Below are 19,253 nucleotides of genomic sequence, written 5' to 3'. Positions count from 1 at the left end.
CCACACAATTGTTTGTTACTGCCTCTGAGAGCCAACAGTTGGGGGCTGGCTGGGCTCAGCCGGGTAGTTCTCGCCCGGAGTCTCCAGGTGGCGGCTGGGTTCCAAGAGCACGTGTCCCAAGAGACAGCCAGGTGGGAGCTGCATTGCCTTTTTTGACGTGGCCTCTTAAGTCATGTAGCGTCACCTCCACTTTATGGGAGTCCCCAGGGCCAGCCCACGTTCGAGAGAGGGGCATGAGACCCTACTTCCTGGTGCAGGAGAGGAGTGTCCAAGACTTCGTGGACATGTTTCCAAACCACCCTCCCACCCAGTTCCTCCGCCAGCAGGGTAACCAGACCAGTCGTGTGAGACGTGCTATCAGCCTAGAATATCTGGATTCCAAGAAGGCTCTGGGTGAAACCCCTCTGATGTCTTTATGGGCGGGATGGACAGGTGTGACTCAGCTGGCCGCCCATGGGGCTGCATCCAGTGAGTGACGATTGGTGGCAGCCTGGAGGGGAGACCTCTGTGCTTAGCCCATCCACTTTTTCCCTAAATGTGCAACTTGGACGAGTATGTGAAGACTCGCTGATCAGCTGTGCCCAGAGAGGGAGAGGTGACAGGTCTCAGAGGAGATGCAGGGGGTGGGCAGGGCTGGGAGCCAGACCCCAGGGCTAGGGGTGCTTCAGTTTTCTCTCTCCTCCTACGAGTGTGGGCTCGGGGTCCACAGGGCCGTCATAGCAAGAGCCTGGGAGCAGGAAGAGGAGCCGGCCCTCTCCAGCCCAAGGAGGTTCTTGGCTGCCCAGGAGCCCTGGAGCCCCCACTGAGGTTGGGGAGGGGTCCCAACTAGCAAGTAGATGGGTTGTGACAAACAGAGAGGGAGGGTGGGGACACACCAGCCCAAGGACAACCGGGGAGAGGCTGTGGGGCCGCCTGGGGACAGCCCTGCCCTGAGTCCCAGGCAGTGGGTGGGAAAGGGGCTGCAGGTCTCCATGTGTGTTTAGCCAGCAAAGGGATGGGTGTCCTGCCCCACATGCCCTTGACCCCACACTTCCCTTCTCTTCCTGTCCTCCACTCCTGCCCAGGGCCCAGCATGTCGGAGGCCCTGGGGAAGTGCTCGCCAAATGATGACCGAGGGCTGATTTTGTCCCAGGGAGGCAGACTGGGGCCAAAACAAGGAAGGGCTGGTAGACAGAGTGTCTGCTGACAGCTGGCTGCCATGATCGTCCAGCCGCCCCATGCCACACCCCCAGTGATGGGAGGCTCCTCTCTCCAGAGGCCGCCCTTTTGCAGCCTAAAGTTATGCTGTTCCTTCAGTTTCTGAGCAACTGCTTCACATCCAGCCTCATGCTCAGCCCTGGGGGTTTGGAGGTGGACAAGACCTGGACCTGCTCCACCCTCGCTGATCCAAAGACCCGGGATGTGAGGAGTGAGGGGCACCGAGCGTTAGAGAAATGCACGTCAGAAGCACAGTGAGGAACCGGCTCACGCCCATCAGGGTGCCTGCTGTTAGAAACAGAAATAGACTGACTGGTGTTGGTGAGGATCGGGAGAAATTGGACCCTTATGCACTGCTGAAGGGTGCAGCCACGTGGAAAGCAGTATGGGGGTTCCTAAAGAACTAAACTTAGAATCACTGTATGATTCAACAATTCTGCTTCTGGGTGCATCCCTAAAACAACTGAAAGGGTCTCAAAGAAATGTCCACATACCCATGTTCATAGCATCACTATCCCCAGTACCCAGGAAGTGGAAGCAGTTCTTGTGTCCATTGACAGAAGAACGGATAAAGAAAATGTGGTCTCTGCACACGGTGGCATATTATTCAGCCTTAAAAAGGAAGGATGTTCTGACACCTGCCGCAGCAGGGTGAACCTGGAGGGCATGGTGCTCAGTGAAATGAGCCAGTCACAAAAGGACAGACACTGTGTGATCCCACTTACGCGAGGTCCCCGGAGGAGTCAGATGCACAGAGACAGAAAGTAGGATGGTGGTTGCTAAAGGGGGACAGAGTTTCAGTTTTGCAGGATGAGAAAAATTCTAGAGACCTGTTGCCCAACAATGTGAACATGTGAAACACTACTGAACTGTACACTTTAAGTGGTTAAGATGATCAGTTTTATGTTACGCGCTTTTAAAAACCACTTTGAAGAGGGGACGGAGGTGCTCTGTGGGTGCTTGCAGCCGACAAGGAGGAAAGGGGCGTTTTTCCCTGGCTGGCGAGCTTCCAGGGCATGGGCTACTTTGTCCGAAGTCCACCCTCTCTGCTCTGGTAGCACCAGGTCCCATTCTTTCCCCGGCCACTAGCTTGTGCCCTGCCTGCTCCACCGACCTGTCCACATCTGCCCTTCGGCCTGCAGTCCCAGCATGAGCCTGTTCCCCACGGAGGCTTCCTGGGCTGCTCCCGCTGCACCTCCTTCCTCCTCGTCGGCCCACCTGGGAGGGGGCCTTCTGAGCCCCTCCACGCACAGCAGCCAGGCTGAGGGGACGGGTGAAGAGAGGGACCCTGAGGGCAGCTGCCATGGCCCTCGTCTTTGACCCCAAGGATGGGGCCCCCAATGCAAGGCCCAGTGAAGGCCCACGGTCCAGTAAACAGCTGCAGCTGGGAGCCAGGACCAGCCTGGAGACCAGAGCTGAATGAGGCCAAAGCCCCCTGACACCCTCTTGCCCCTGAACCTTTTTTCCTTTCTTCATTTGTTCAGTGGATGGTGACCCCCCACCCCATCCCCAGGACAGCCCTGTGCTGGGCACTGGGTCCACGCTGGCCCAGCCCTTTCCTTGCCCTCTTGGCTTCTCTCCGACATTCTGAGGCTCTGGGGATGGATGTGCGAGGGGCCCCCAGATGGAAGGCACATGGGAGCCCCGACCGAGGGAGGGCTCAGCAGGCTGGAGCCGTCAGGAAAGCTTCTGGGTGAAGTGGGCAGCAGCTGGGCCGCGAGGATGACTGGAACACACGGGGTGGCGTCTGGAGGAGGTGGTGGCCTCGTTGGTCTGGGCTGCACCCACCTGGACGCTGCTTTTCCCCTCCTCCCTCATTGGGGTCCTCGTGGCCATGAGAGGTCATGCTATTGGCAGGCCCTGTGATGGGAGCTCGTGAGCTGCAGCGGGGACAGAGCAGGGTGGCGACCAAAGAGGTGACAGAGGGCAAGGAGGGCTGGCCCTGCAGAGAAAGGGGCCTCCTGAAAACGCCAAGAGGCACCATGTGCTCCCCAACCCAAGGGGTTGGGGGATGGTGGAGGTGGTGCCAGATTAGCTATAGGCAAGACAGAGGCCCCCTGATTCCCCAGCCGGGACGACTGCCCCCTTCTTGGGTGCAGCCGGCAAATGTCGGGGCTTTGAGTAGGAGGGCAGCCCAGCAGGTTTGTGGAGAAGGGGCCCAGGAGGGGCAAGGCTGGAATGCCCTGCTGTCGGGCATCCTCCACCGGGGCCCTTCCCCTGCGCCCCACTCAGCTTGGCTCCTTTTCTCAGTCTAGTGGTGCTTGGAGTTCCCCAGACATGCCAAGCCATGGCCCATCCCGGGAGCAGGGGTAGGTTAGGTGGGAGGCGAGGGGACCCCGCAGTGCCACCTGCCTGCTCTCCACCCTGCTCACTGACGTGTGCCCAGCGCGGAAAGTCTCAGGAGACCCCCTCCTGCCACTTCTGTCCACCTAGGACTGGAAGGGGATGGGAAGCCAGCCTAGTCCACACCTCAGGGCCACAGAGCACAAATTCACCCAGCTGTCGGTGCGGTTGCCAGCACCTGGGCCTGCCTTTGCCATGCGTGACCCCACAGGGCCCGGCCTGGCATCCGGCAAGCGTGGTAGGGAGAGGAGAGTGAAGTGGGGGTCTCCACGCCTAGCTGCTGGGCGATGTGGGAGTCTGGGGGGTGACCCCCCCCTACAGAGGGGCTGGGCTGGGTGGCCCTTGTGCAGCCCCTCCCTCCAGTGCAGGGAGCAGAGAGGACAGGGAAGGGCCTGGAGAGGTGGGGGCCAGGCTCCTGCCACACACATGGCTTGGGTGGCATCACTTGTCCTCTCTCGGTGGGAGGGGGACGTCGTTCTTTCAGGACTGTTCTCAGAGCAGGGAGTCCAGAGAATCAGTCTGTGAGGGGTGACATGCCCTGTGATGACGAAGTCCTTTGTGAACTGTCGCGTGCCTGGTGATCTGCAAAGCCTGTGTGAGCTGCAGTATTCCCAGAAAGTTACGGAGCCCTGTGCACGCTGTGCTGAAATCTGTGGAAGACCAAGTCCTTTGTCAGGCGCCACCTGCCTGACAAAGCCTGTGCCCCGTGGGCTGCAGAGTCCGGTGACTCCGTGCGCCCTCTGCCCAGCCCCGGAGACCAGCCTGCTCCCAAGCGCTTCGTGAGCCGGGGGCCCGGTTGGTGCTTCCCGCACTGTACGGCCCTGCCTTGCGGCGCGCGCTGTGAACCGCAGAGCCCCTGGGAGCGGGAGCGGCCGGGTGCTCCGAGGCACGGGGAGCACGTCAGACGGGACACAGCGCTGCGGGTGCCCTGGGTCCTCGGGAGGCGGTGTCAGCTGCAGTGCTCCTTGTACGCTGTCAAGCACAGGCTTCGCAAACTGCAGGTGCCAGCCGCATGCGAGGGGAGGCTCCTCGCCGTGTGCCACCTGATCACACGCCCCTCGGGGGAGGCAGGAGGGGCAGGCACGGGAGCCCGCTCTCTCCCTGGGTCAGCTGTGCCCACAGCCTCCCCCGCCGCACCCGCCAGGCCCCCTCCGAGGCTGGCGCTGTGAGTGGCGGGCCCGGGGCTGGGGGCAGCCAGCTGCCGCCAGGCCCCCCATAGTGACGGTGCTCGCCCTGGCCAGCTGTTCACGCCAGCCTCCGCCCGCGGCCCAGGGAGGCTCGCCGGGGGCCGCCTCCTGAGGCCTTGCTTGCTCTGTCCTCAGGCACCTCGACCCCTTCAGAGGGGAGTCTAGCCAGGCCCCGGGAAGAGGGTGCCTGCTCTCTGCTTGTGCAGTGACAGGGCATGGCAGAGCTGGCCCTCGAACCTCCACCTAAGCGACCTCCCCACCTCCGCACCCGGGCAGCTTCCCTAACTGGCCGTGGCGGTTCTCAGCGGGGCTCTGGTTTGTGATACTGTGGGCCTGCCGCCCATCTGCTCTGGGTCGAGCCACTCTGTCAGTGGAACCAGAGGCATGTGAGGTGTGGGCCGGGCCTGGCTGGTGAGATGAGACCCTTGAGCACATGGAGAGGAGACAGTAGAAGCTTCCCAGGATGCGGCAGTGCCGGGCTCTCCGGGTGTGAGCTGGTCTCTGTGGACCAGTTCATGAGGAGTCCTGGGAGGACCAGCTGGAGCAGGAGCCCTGCTGAAGGGTAAACAGGCACTGGATGGGCAGAGGAAGGGCTTGTAACTAAAAGTTTCTGTGACCTGATCATACAGGCAATGGGGAGCCATTGATAGTTCTCGAGCTGGGGAGAGGCTTGATCAGAAATTGGACTTTAGACTCTTGAACCTGGTGGACGCCAGGTAGATGAGAGTGGAGGTCACACTACTTTGGTGTGACTTTATCTTAACTCAGTTTCCAAATCAGGTCACATTCGGGGGTCCTGGGGTTAGGACTCCAATATGAAGATTTAGGGGGACACAGTCAACCCATCACACTGTACCAGAGGACTTGTTTCCTTGGCCTCCTGTCTGCCTCCTCCACTCACTTTGCGGAGCCCCCTCAGCAGGCCTTTCCAGTGGTCAGTGCTGGGCTCATGGACACAGGGCAATTGCAGCCTTAAACAGAAGCCAGGGAAGCCGACCTCCAGTGACTCTCCGGGTCCCTGGGGGGTCTCCCTTCACCCACCTTGGGAGGAGAAGCACCCGCACCCTTTTCTCTCAGAACTGGAACATTGAAGGGGCAGCACCCAGCAAGGGCCCTTGCCTGGGCACCCCAGCTCCAAGCCCCCTTAGGCTGTACCTCTGCTGAGCTCTCCCTCCCCTCCCTGCCTCTCCTGCAGCGTTTCGCCCTCCATCCCAGGCCTGGAAGACTGTGACTCACCCAAAAAAGCAGTGTCAGGAGACATCCAAGGAAGCGCCTCCTCACTGGCCGTGGGGGACAAGATGGAAGAGTCTTCCCTTAAAGCTGAGAAGAAGTAGGTGGCCACCCCGACCTGGGGCTCAGGGTCCCTCCTGTGGTCGGCAGAATGGGTGTGGCTCACGGCCGGGCCCCTGGCTCTGCCACAGACCACAGAGGCCACGTGGGGTAAGTGGCCTTGGGGAAGTCACTTCCCCCCAGGCAGGGGTCCTCCAGCGATCCCAGATGGCTCCCAGTTTTATCAACACAAGGTCTAGTTGGGCATCCAGGCTGCTCCCTAGAGCTGCTGGCAGTGGCCTAGGTGGTGGAATTGGAGACCTTTTGTAGACTTTGCTGCGAAGCCCAGCGGCCTGGACCCATCGGTCTGAGAAGGGTGGAAACTGCCCTCTGCCTCCCTGCGAGAAATTTCCCAGACCTGTCAAAAGTCCACTGCTCTGGCCTTGGTAACTCGGAAGTGAATCGTGTTCTGCAAGAGTGTAAAAATCACAAATTTCTCACGAAGATAGAAAAGCAAAACTGTGGGCACCTGGAAAGGTCACCAGTGCCTCTGGAACCCCCAGGTTGGAGCAACGCCCAGAGGCCTCGGCTGGACAGGCAGAGGGGCCCGCCCTTCTCAGCCCAGCCAGGGAGGGCTGTGGACGGCATCAGACCAGCCCTCTCCACCCATTTCCCAGCATCTGCTTCTCTCTGTTTTGATTTTTAGAATGCAGCAGCCTGAAGTAGACCTGCATCTTCTCAGCAAAGCCAGGAACAGCAATAAGAAAGCTCCCTGGAAAAAACAGGCCTCCAAGAAGTGATGCCTCCCCCTTGGCCGACCGGAGCTCTGGCCTGGACGCAGCCCCTCCTATGCGCCCCCCTGGCCCCCCAGCCCTGCCTCCCCAGTCTCCTGCCTCTTCTCTGAGCTCTGCCAAATAAATACGCCTGCCTCCAGCGTCTGGGTGAGGCTGTGGGGTAGGCTGGCCCCTACAAGGCCAGAGGCTCCCGACGATCCTGTTCCAGGCCGAGGCCTTGGAAATGTGGTTCCTTCAACCCAGAGCTTCCTCTGTGGCAGCTGAAGTCAGTCTGAGAATGCCCCACTGCCAAGGAAGTGAAGGTTTCCAGGGGGGCAAGCCAGTGACACACTAGCCCTGGTGAGGTCTCAGATGTGCCCTCCTTCCCTTGGCTGGGTGCGGAAAGGCTCGGATTGTGGTCCAGGAGGAGAACAGGGTGAGCAGGCAAAGCAGGAGAGAGAGAGCAAGAAAGCCAGGTGAGGGGAGGAGAGACAAAAGGAGAGGTGAGAGCGATGGGGAGGGAGTGTGGGGGGAGGGAGGGGGCTTGGCGTGGGGTGGAAGGGCAGTGACAGGCCACGCCCAGGGCCCCCCTGGTGGCACTGGGAGAGCCAGAGCCTCTGTGGCCTGGGTGTGCCAACATCCCCGTTGAGCCCAAACTCAGTGCCCTTTGCAGATTAGACGCCCCCCCCCCCACCCTGAGCTGCCAGCCTGAAGAGTCCTTACTAGCATCACGGGGCCCAGAGATGGCAGCCCCCCTGGTGTGCCGACACCTCAGCGGGGCACATGTCACACCAGCTCTGGGCCCACCTGTCTGGGGTCCCAAGAGCCACTTCCGAGCTTGGGAAGGACCTCAGAGGGTCTGCCTTGCTCTGCAGGCCGGGGAGCGAGAAACTTCAGGCCCTGGTCCGTGGGCAGCGTTGGGCACACTTAACTACTTGTGCTCCCTCTGTAAACAGATGCTTTTTTAACTCAAATTCTTTGATGTTTAATTTTTATCCTCTGTATCATTCGAAGGCCTTTTTTTGAATTATACATTTGTCCCCCTAGAAATGGATTTGAAATGATGTACTGTGTTCTTAAGCTTGCATGCTCTGAAGGTGCTTGCCACGCTGAAACGGGGTCAGAAGTGAGCTGACGTGAGCAGGGATGCCTCCCTCTGGCGGAGCACAGGGTGGGAAGGAGAAGGGGTCCCCTGGGGAGGAGGAAGGAAAGGGGAAGCCCCCTCCTTCATGGAAGCACCAGGAGAGGCTGTGCCCTCAGCAAACCAGGCGTGATGGGAGGTGTGAGATTATCTGAAAGTCACGACTCTTACCTGACTAGGATAATGAGATTTCCTTCAAGCTCCCTCCTGTCATCTTCTTCCTGGCTATGGGGAGGTCTATGGCATCCTCAAGCAAAAGAGTGTGGCATAGCTCAAGTGGACATTACGGAGATGGCAAACGTGGTACAACAGGTTGCTGCCATTCACCCCAGGCCCTTGCAGGCATCATTGATCAATCACAGCCTTCTGAACCCAAGTGATGCCTAAGATTCCATCCTCAGCACAAAGGGGCAGGCAGCCACGACCAGGTAACTACCAGTCTTTACCATGCATGGAGTAGCCCTCTCCTTTACTGGGCCTCTGTTTTTAGGACGACTTCTTGGAGGAAGTGAGGGTGGGGTTAGAGCCAGAGCCGGGAGGGTAGGCTTTGTTAGACCTTGCTGTGTGCCATCTGGGCCAGCAGGGGACTAAGGGGTGATCTGATTCCTCACCTCCCAGGTCCTCAGGCTGACAGGGGACATGGAATGGTCAGAAGCCCCAGGGCCTCTGAGAAATAGGAGCATGCTTTCCCAATTCTTGTCCAAGATTGACCCAGTAGAAGGCCTGGGAGAGAGGAAGACTATCCACAAACAGACTCAGAGTCAAAAAAATTAAAATGAGAAGGAAACCCAGGGATCGAGGTATCCAGTCTCTCACCTTAATAGGAGGAGGACGGAGCCCTGAGAAAGGCAGGGACTGCCAGAGGCCATAGAGTCAGCACGTGGTCGCACTAGGCAAGGTCCCAGGTGCCAGATCCACTCCCCCACTTCATTCCTCTGTGTGGAGGTGGACCTGGGCCAGGGGGAGGAGGGATGAGGAGGGCAGCAAGACAGAGATCAGACTCCCATTTCTAGCAATGGTATGGATCAAATGGCCTGGGGGGGGAAAAAACATCCTGTTAAGAAACACATAGAAATATTGTCCAGCATAAACCAAATACCCCTTTAATCGCATACTGGCACTCACAAAGTAAGGAAAATCGTCAGGGGCTGGAAAGAGGACTTGGAAGCCCAGTGGTCAGCAAGTGCTAAAACCATAGCTGTCCTGAGGCTGTTCTGACCCCAGTGACCTGCAGCCTGGCTTTAATGGTTGTAGGGAAACGTGAAGCAAAGTCTTGGCCTGAACAAGATGCCAAGCTTTAAATAAGACCCCAGATATAAATCTGGAACCCTTGATACACATGGAATGACAAGGGGACTTGACCGTCTGTCTCAGAGAAAAATATTTTGGTTGAGGATCCTGAGAATGTTTAACTCAGGTCTGCCTTCCCAGAAATTTTGGGTTTACATGTATATATATTCTGTCTGTGAGGTCTGGGAAACCCAGTTCGTATCACCCCAGGGTGGCTGGCAGAAGCAAACACAAATGCCCTCTAGAGACATTCACTCTCAGCCAAGACCTCACAGGATTCCCACAGAGAGAATCAAGCTGAACGTGAGCTCACAATCGAGAATTGTTTTAAGTAAGCCAAAGTGAATTAAAACAAACATCGAACATTAAATTAGACATCCAAGACTTTGGGTATTGGAATTGTCAGATGCAATATAAAATGAATATATTTCACTGTTTAAATAAAAGGATCTGAAAATGTAAGCAAGGAACAAGATATGAAACAAAAGATGGACTGAATTTTGCTTCCAGATGTGTTGGAGTAACTGGTACTGGAGCAGTCCTCCTGACACACCAACCAGGACAAGAGAAACAAAGTGGGTTCTACAGTCCCCTCGGCTTTCTGCCGGAGACACTTTCTGGACCACGGTGCACGGAAGGAGAATCCAAGCAGAATACAACAGTATTGCTGAACTGAGGAGAGAGATGAGCATTTGGGGAGCCAGTGGTGAATGGAATTTGGGTGCATGGTGTCTGAAGAGGGAGCTCTGCAGGGAGGGCTCTGGGGGTCTGCAGAGGGGACTCTTTGAATCTTGGCTGAATGCTAAACTGCAGGTGTTGAGGGTGTGGCTTCATGAAGCCAGAAGCGAGCTGTGAACTGAGAGTTGGGAGAGACTCAAGTTCCATCCAACTGCAAGACCTGGATCTTCCAGTGGAGACCCCAGGAAACTCGTCTTGTAGTAAAGGCTAATCTGCACACTCCCTGATAGTTTCAAAACAATCCTTGACAAAACCAAGGCGACAGAAAAAGTAGAGAAGTGGTCGCCTGTGGTGGTGGGGGCGGGGTTGGTGGTGACTACAAAGGGCACGAGGGAATTTGGGGAAGTGGGAGGGCGATGAAATTATTTTATATCTTGATTATGGCAGTGGTTACCTGACTATGCATTTGTCAAAACTCATAGACATATATGCCTAAAAGAGTGAACCTTACTCTACATAAACTATATGTCAATTTAAAAATGAGAAAACAAGCCTTGAAAGGATCAAGCTGATCTTCAAGTGAATTGAACTGCCTGAAAAGAAAATCTCACCCTCTTTAAAGGAGAACAGTAAATACAGACACAGCATAACATTCAACATAACAGAACAACATAACATTCAACGTCTGGAAGGCAATTTTAAAAATTCTCTGTGTATGTGAAGAAACAAGAAAATATGAGCTATGACCAGAAAAAAAAAATCAGTCAATAGAAACAGACTAGGAAAACATAGAAGTGATGCAGATTGCAGGCAAGGTCTTTAGAAGAGCTATTATAAAATTTAAAATTACTTAGTAGAACACAATGAGAGAAACAGAAACTGCAAAAACACCTGGATGTAAAATTTGAAAAATATGCTAGGCATAAGTAAAGGTAGATTAGAAGAATAGCTAGAGAAGAAAAGATCAGTAAACTTAAAAGACAGGGCAATATAAAATAGCCAAAGTAAAATTCAGAGGGTGAAAAAGTCTGAAAAAATGAACAGAACCTTAGTAACCAGTGAGAAAGCATTAAGTGGTCTAATATATATATTGCTTCCGTACCTTGGCTGTTGTAAATAGTGCTGCTGTGAGCCCTGGGGTACAGGGGTGCTAGTGTTTTCATTTTTCCTGGACATATAACCAGGAGTGGAATTGATGAATCTTATGGTATATATACTTCTAGATTTTTAACATGTAATTGTATATAATATATAATATATATATATATAATTAGGGACCCCAAATAAAGGGGAGAAAGATGGTTAAAAAATATTTGAGGTAACCCTGACCGAAATCCTTCTGTATTTGATGCAAGAATCTCAATGAATCCCAAGCAGGATAAACACAAAGGAAACACCATGAAGGTACATCACAATCAAATTGGTGATAATTGATAATAAGAGAAAGATCTTAGAATTATAAAGACTTATTATATAATGAAGAAAAAGTATGAATACTGATTTCTCATCTAAAACAGTGCAAGTACTAAAAGAAAAAAAGTCAACCTATGATTTTTATATCCAGCAAAAATATCCTTCAAGAATGAAAGCAAAAAAAAAAAAAGAAAAACTTACAGTAAATGTGAGTAGATTATGGATTAAATTCACCAATCAAAAAATAGGGACTCTCACATACACAAACTTGTATATGAATGTTCATAGCAGCATTATCCAAAAAGTAGAAATGACCCAAATGTCTGTGAACAGATGAATGGATAAACAAAATGCGGTATAGCTATTCAGTGAAATGCTATTTTGTCATTAAAAAAGTTAAAATACTAGTACATGCTAACATGTGGATGAACTTAAAAATCGTTACTCTTAGTGAAAGAAGCCAGACACAAAAAGCCACATACTGTATGATTCCACATATGTTAAATGTACACAACAGACAAATCTCTATAGAGACAGAAGGCAGATTAGTGGTTGCCAGAGAATGGAGAAGAGGAGGGATTTAGAGTGCAGAGTGATTGCTTAAAAAGTATGGGCTTCCTTTTTGGGGTGATGAAAATGTCCTGGAGTTAGTGGTATCATTGCATAACATCGTGAATCTACTGAAAGGCCCTGGATTGTACACTTTAAAGTAGTTAAAATTGTGAATTTTATCTCAGTTTTTAAAAAACATAAGCCATTGTTGAGAAAAGTTAACAACCTAAAGAGAAATATATATCATTTTGTGTATTGGAAAAAGTATTTTTTGAAATTTATTTTTATTGAAGTATATAGAGTAGTTGGTTTACAATATTATATTTCAGGTATACAGATAGTGAGTGATTCAGTGTTTTTACAGATCATACTCTATTAAAAATTATTACAAGATTACATCTATAATTCCCTGTCCTATACAATATATCCTTGTTGCTTATCTATTTTATACATAGTATTTTGTATCTCTTAATCCCGTACCTCTAATTTGCCCTTCCCCTCCCACTCCCCATTGGTAACCACTAGTTTATATCCTGTATCTGTGAATCTGTTTCTGTGTCACATACACATTCATTTGTATTATTTTCTAGATTCCACATATAAGTGGTATCATACAGTATTTGTCTTTCTCTCTCTGATTTCACTAAGCATAATATTCTCTAGGTCCATCCATGTTGCTGCAAGTGGCAGAATTCCTTTGTTTTTTACAGCTAAATAATACTCCATTGCACATGCTTGTGTGTGTGTGTGTGTATCACATCTTCTTTATCCAGTCATCTGTTGATGGGCACTTCAGTTGCTTCCGTATCTCGGCTGTTGTAAATAGTGCTGCTTTGAACACTGGGGTACAGGGGTGTTAGTGTTTTCATTTTCTCTGGACATACAACCAGGAGTGGAATTGATGAATCATATGGTATATATACTTCTAGTTTTTTAAGGAACCTCCGCACTCCCCACGCTGCTTTCCATAGTGGCCGCACAAACTTACATTGCCACCAACAGTGTAGGAGTGTTCCTTTTTCTCCACATCCTCTCCAACATTTGTTGTTTGTAGTCATTTTGATGACAGCCATTCTGACAGGTGTAAGGTGATATCTCATTGTGGCTTTTATTTGAACTTCTCTAATCATAAGCAATACTGAGCATCTTTTTATGTGCCTGTTGGCCATCTTCTTTGTATATCTTCTTTGGAAAAATGTCCATTCATCACTTCTCAGCCTTTTGGCTAAGATCAAGTATAGTATCTGTTCTTATCAGTTTAATGTCTGTTACGTCCTCTGTCTGAGGACAATATATTGGATGGATTTTTGGAGCAGGGAGTTGGAGTGGGAGCTCGTTCCATCTACTCTACACATTGCCCTGGTATTGCGGTACCTCCAGGAATGGTGCATCAAAAAAAAATGTCCATTCAGATCTTCTGCCCATTTTTTGATTGAGCTTTTTGGTTTTTTGATATTGAGTTATATAAGCTGTTTGTGTATTTTGGATATTAACCCCTTGTTGGTTGCATCATTTGCAAATATTTTCTTCCATTCCATTTGTTGTCTTTTCGTTTTATCAATGGTTTCCTCTGCTGTGCAAAAGCTTTTAAGCTTAATTAGACCCACTTGTTTATTTTTGCTTTTATTTCTTTTGCCTTAGAAGACAGGTCCCAAAAAATTGCTACAATGTGTACTAAAGAGTATTCTGCCTATGTTCTCTTCTAGGAGTTTTATGGTTATAGGTCTTTCATTTAAGGCCTTATCCGTTTTGAGTTTATGTTTGTGTATGGTGTGAGAAAATGTTCTAATCTCATCGTTTTACATGTAGCTGCCCAGTTTTCCCAGCACCACTTGTTGAAGAGACTGTCTCTTCCCCACTGTATATTCTTGCCTCCTGTCATAGAGTAATTGACTATCGGTGCATTAGTTTATTTCTGGGCTCTGTATTATGTTCCACTGATCTGTGTGTCTGTTTTTGTGCCAGTACCATGCTGTTTTGATTACTCTGAGTTTGTAGTATAGTCTGAAGTCTGGGAGAGTGATACCTCCAGTTTTGCTCCTTTTTCTCAAGACTGCTTTGGCAGCTTGGGGTCTTTTGTGGTTCCATGTGAATTTTAGGATTATTTGTTCTAGTTCTCTGAGAAACGTCATAGGCATTGTGATAGGGATAGCATTAAGTCTGTAGATTGCTTGGGGTAGTATGTCCGTTTTAGCAGTATGATGTCTTCCAATCCAAGAGCACGGGATATCTTTACATTTCTTTGTATCATCTTCAGTTTTCTTCATCATTGTTTTATCGTTTTCAGAGTATAGGTCTTTTGCCTCCTCGGTTAAGCTTATCCCTAGGTAGTTTATTCTTTTTGATGTGGTTTTTAAATAGGATTGCTTTTTTACATTCTCTTTCTGATAGTTTATTGCTGGTATATAGAAAAGCAACAGATTTCTATGTATTAATTTGTATCTTGCAACTTTGCTGAATTCATTCATTAGTCCTAATATTTTGGGGTGGAAATTTTAGGGTTCTCTATATAAAGCATCATGTCATCTGCAAATAGTGACAGTTTACTTTTCTTCCAATTTGGATGCCCTTTATTTCCTTTTCTTGTCAGATTGGTGTGGACTTCCATGCTATGTTAAATGAAAGTGCAAGAGTGAGCATCCTTGTCTTCTCCCTGGATGTAGAGGAGAAACTTTCAGTTTTTCACCACTGAGTGTATAGTATGAGTGGATTGTCGTAAATGGCCTTTATTATATTGAAATATGTTCCCTCTATACCCACTTTGATGAGAGTTTTTGTCATGTATGGGTGTTGTATTTTGTCACAATGCTTTTTCTGCATCTGTGGAGATGATCATATGATTTTTATCCTTCCTTTTGTTAATGAGTGTATCACGTTGATTGATTTGCCAATGTTGAACTATCCTTGTGTCCCTAGAATAAATCCAACTTGGTCATGGTGTATGATCCTTTTTATATATTGTTGGATTTGGTCTGCTAATATTTTGTTGAATATTATATTCATCAAAAATATTGGCCTGTAATTTTATTCTTTGTAGTATCTATGTCTGGTTTTGACATCAGGGTAATGGTGGCCTAATAGAGTGAATCTGGGAGTGTTCCACCCTCTTCAGTTTTTTTGGAATAGTTTGAGAAGGACAAGTACTAGTTCTTCTTTATGTGTTTGATGGAATTCTCCTGTGAAGGCTTTCAGTCATGGACTTTGCTGGGAGTTTTTTTATGACAAATTCAATTTTACTACTAGTGATCAGGCTGTTCAAATTATCTGTTTCTTCTTGATTCTGTCTTGGTAGGTTGTATCTTTCTAGAAATTTGTCCACTTAGAGGACTCAGTGTTGTTAATGTCAGTTATTTTCAGATTGATGTATGGCTTCAATGCAATTCCAATCCAAATTTCAGTAGAAAATTTCTCTTTTAGCAGAAATTGACTAGCTGACTATAAAGTTTATAAGGAAATACAAAAGACCTAGAGTAGCCAAAATTTTTTGAAAAAGAACAAAATTGGGGAACTTACACTACTTGATTTCAAGATTTTCTATAAAGTTACGATAATTAAGATCAGTGTGGCACTGACAGAAGGACAGACGTATAGATAAATGGAACAGGTGGAGTCCAGGATCAGAATCATGTGCATGTGGTCCATTGACGTTGGACAAACGACAAGGCAATTCAGTGGGGAAGGGCAGTCTTTTCAACGAATGGTGCCAGAACAACTGAATGGGAATATGGGGAAAATATGGAACTGATCTTTGTGTCACACCAGTCACAATAATTAATTCAGAATGGATCATGGGTGTTAACTTAAGAGCTAAAACTATAACACCTCCAGAAGAAACATAGGAGAGGAAATATTTGTGATTTTAAGGCAGAGATTTCCTACAATGATAAGAAGACATCATGAAAATAAATAATGAAAATTAAAATATAAGAAAAAACAGTGGATTGGACTTCACCTAATTTAAAAACTCCAGCTCTTTGAGGGGAAGAAACTCTAAGAAAAAAATGGTGCACCACAAACCAGGAGAAAAATATAAATTTCTATAATAGCAACTCAAGAAGAAGACAAACAGCCTATTTTTTTTTAATGGACAAAATATTTAAACAGACATTTTGCAAAGGAAGATATATAGACAGCAAAAAAAAAAAAAAAGTACACAACAAGATGCCTAAATCAGTCTTGAAAGAAATGCAAATTAAAACCACAGAGAAAATACTACTAAACACCTATTAAAATGACCAAAAAAATTTTTTTAACCAAATACCGGGTACTGGCAAGTATACGGAGCAACTAGAACCGTCATACACTGGTGGTGGGGATGTCAGATGGTACCAGAGGTTTGAGAGTCGATTTAGTGATTTCTTATAAGGATTTCTCATAAAGGCACACTTACTATATGACCAGAGGAATGAGCCAGGTAGAGGACCGTGCTGCAGACCCCAATCTGTGAGGAGTGGCTGGAGAGCCTGGGGTGGTTCAGCCTGAACCCAAAGCCTAAAGGAGGCTCACCCACTGTCCCCGTCTCTGCAGAGCTATCCCAGTGCCTGAGACCACAGAAGAGAAGTCAGACAGTTTCCAGCACCTTTCCACTGAAATAAGATGGGGCTTCTCAGGCTAAAGCCCAAAAACACACTCAGAAATCTCCCCCTTCATTCCAAAGACCAGTGGGGCCAGAGATGGAGCCTGCAAGGTGTCTGCTCCACGAGGTATGAACATCCACCGAGAGCAATTCTGGTTTTTGCCAACATGGCAAACTGGCGTGGACTGCTGTCTCCGTCCCTGCCAACCAACCTGGGAGAACTGTGGAAGCAAGAGAAAAGCATGGGTTCCAAGAACTAAGTCCTTCGAGAAAACCCCAGAAGGCTAGACATGTCCTGAGGTGGCGTACGTGGGTGACTGGGTGGAGGCAGCCTGAGGACAGGGGGTGGAGGTGACAGTGGAGGATGGCATGGCATCCGCTCAGCTCTGTCCCACGTCTCTGCGGTGTAGCTCTGGGACAGTCCTCACCTGCCTCTTCGCTGCAGCCACAGCGGCAACGGGCCTGGCCGCTGGCACCGGTGTAGGGGTGGTATTGCGGGAGTGTAGAGGCCTCGTCCGTTAAGATGCTGATGAAAGCAGATGCTAACTGACCAGGGGCCAGATTCTGACTCACCAGGTGCCTTTGGCCACTCACACCTTCACCTGCTCCCTCTATAGAGGCTTTGGATCACAGGCAAAGGAGGCCCCCTTAGATGGTGGGTGCTGCCTCCCCCGCCCCCCGAGGATTTTACAGTCGTACTTTATCCAAAGGATTTGCCTGGTGAGTGATGAAGAAGTTCCGTGGTGTGAGGGGCTCACAACTCTGACGTAAACGGGACCTGGCCTTTCATTCTTCCCCAAAACACGCCAACAGAGGAGCTGACATGATCAAGGAAATATGAGCTCAAAGGCTAAGATAACTAAACATCGGAGGAATCGTTCACTGCAAAAGGAGGTGAGAAATTGGACAAGAAATGCCATTTGAAGAACTGTTGGTAAGACCAGAAGAAAAAAAAAAGCAGAGTCAACGTAGCTCAGTAGATAAGGAAATACATTAGCAATGTGAATCAAGTGAAAGAAATCGCAAAAAAGAACAAGTGGAAACTCTGAGTTTAAAAAGTATAATAGTTAAAGTAAAGAACATCACACCTGTAAGATGAAAGCTGGAGAACCAACTGGCAGGTTGGAAGATCAGACCGAGGACGTCCCAGGAAAAGCGCCAGGAAGGGCTGACAGTATGTACGACAGAAGAGAAAAAACACCCAGGAAGATGTGGAGGAAGGAAAGGGAAGTGCCCAAACCCCGATTATAAGAGAAAATAAAGGGCAGAAAATGAAAGTTGAGAAGAGGAGCCATTTGAAGAAATAATGAAGATTAATATATCATCTTTTAGGAAAATGAAAGACTTCAGAATGGAAGACATCAGAGTACCAAACAGAAGAGACGAGGAAATCCCCACACACAGCGTTATCAGAGTGGAATCTGAGCAAACGAAACAGAAAATTCTACAAGATACCAGGCAGAGAGGGAAGACCACAAAAAAAGAGACTGACATCAGGTTTTCCACAGCGACACGAGATACAAGAAGAATGAAGTGTTTTTTTTAAGAATGAAATGGAAAGTGCCTTACAAGGGCGGGGGTGGAGGAACTAAGGCGACAGGCCTGTGAGGAAGCATTTGGCTTGTTAGGAGGCAGAGAGATACTGATAAGGCAGGAATTCGCAGGATACTCAGAGGAAGAGTCAGAGTAGGTGAACCTGTCTCTGCACCTGGACCATAACTGCCCTGGACCTGACAGCTTCAGTGGTGAATTCTACCACACGTTTAGAAGATCAGTTGTTCTCAAACTTTTCCTCTTTTATAGGGGCCCTAATCTCATGGGGCCTCCACCCTCATGACCCCATCTAAACCTGATCACCTCCCAAGGCCCCACCTCCAAATGCCACCCCACTGGGGGTTAGAGCTCCAATATGTGAGTTTAGGGGAGACACAAATGTTCACTCAGTCCATGGCAGAGATACAAGGGTGAGGAAGGAAATAATAAGACTGCCACTATTTGCAGGTGATTCAGTCATCTGCATGGAAAAACCAACCAAGAATCAAAAGACAAATGATCAGAACTAGAGTGGCTCCACCAAGGAGCTGGACACAGGAGCGGCACGTAAAGCCAGCTGGTCACAGTGAGCAGCGGGGGCAGGCTGCGCGCACAGCGACTCGGGCGTCAGAAGCACGCAGCACGGGTGGGTGAGAGCCAGCCCGAGACCCACAGCACGGTGGCGTCTGTGCCTGGAGTAAACCGAGGCAGGAGAAGGAGCAGGGTGCTCGCCCGAGAGAGGGTGGGGCCTCTCCGCTGAGAACCCAGGAGGTCCCTGGAAGGCGTGGAGTAAATCCAAGGCTCCCAGTTGCTGAGGCCCCTGACATCCTTCACCCAGAACCTGAAAGTATCTCCCTCTTCAGAAAACAAAACCTGCTTCTCCCTCGCTCCTCCCGTCCAAGCCTTTGGTCTCTGGGCCGCTAATTCCCCCTCTGTGAGGTGGCGATGATCCCAGCAGCACCCTTCCGGGGCCGTGAGTGGATTCAATGTAATAATAACGCAGAAGGAAAGACTCAGCTCACGCTCGGAAAACGTGGACGAGCAAGGCTGTTTATTAACGAGCAAGTGGCTGAAGAGCCCACAGCCCAGTGCCGACCTCTGCAGCAAGGCCCACCTGCTGGCTGCCTCCCAGGCTCCGGCTCCATCGAGGGTTAAGGGGCTCGGCCGCCTGCCGGGAGCAGGAATGAAGCATCAGTGCTCCCTATCTCGGAGCCATCTCTTCCACCCCCCAGCTCAGGCCCGCTAGGCTGGAGCTCACCGAGGGCTGCATCCTAATGACTTTCCCCGCCAGGGAGAGTGGG

The 19,253-nt window shown here is 49.8% G+C and overlaps 1 protein-coding gene and 1 non-coding gene across 2 annotated transcripts in view; both read left to right on the top strand.

The window, feature by feature from the left end:
- Positions 1 to 7,815, top strand: part of C17H3orf20 (chromosome 17 C3orf20 homolog) — a 62,988-nt gene extending 55,173 nt beyond the window's left edge. The window contains exons 17-18 of the mRNA XM_032458718.1: positions 5,923 to 6,057; positions 6,703 to 7,815. Coding sequence (XP_032314609.1) covers positions 5,923 to 6,057; positions 6,703 to 6,796 — 229 coding nt within the window. The 3' untranslated portion in view covers positions 6,797 to 7,815. The remainder of the gene's footprint in view (positions 1 to 5,922; positions 6,058 to 6,702) is intronic.
- Positions 7,816 to 13,048: 5,233 nt separating this feature from the next.
- LOC116657324 lies at positions 13,049 to 13,239 on the top strand. Its single transcript, XR_004312447.1, has one exon. It is a non-coding gene; the product is annotated as a U2 spliceosomal RNA (small nuclear RNA).
- Positions 13,240 to 19,253: the final 6,014 nt, after the last annotated feature.

The sequence above is a fragment of the Camelus ferus genome, chromosome 17 (genome assembly GCF_009834535.1).
Source record: "Camelus ferus isolate YT-003-E chromosome 17, BCGSAC_Cfer_1.0, whole genome shotgun sequence".
Classification (NCBI taxonomy): Eukaryota; Metazoa; Chordata; class Mammalia; order Artiodactyla; family Camelidae; genus Camelus; species Camelus ferus.
The sequence above is the reverse complement of the archived record's forward strand: the minus strand, read 5'-3'. Positions and strand labels throughout refer to the sequence as shown.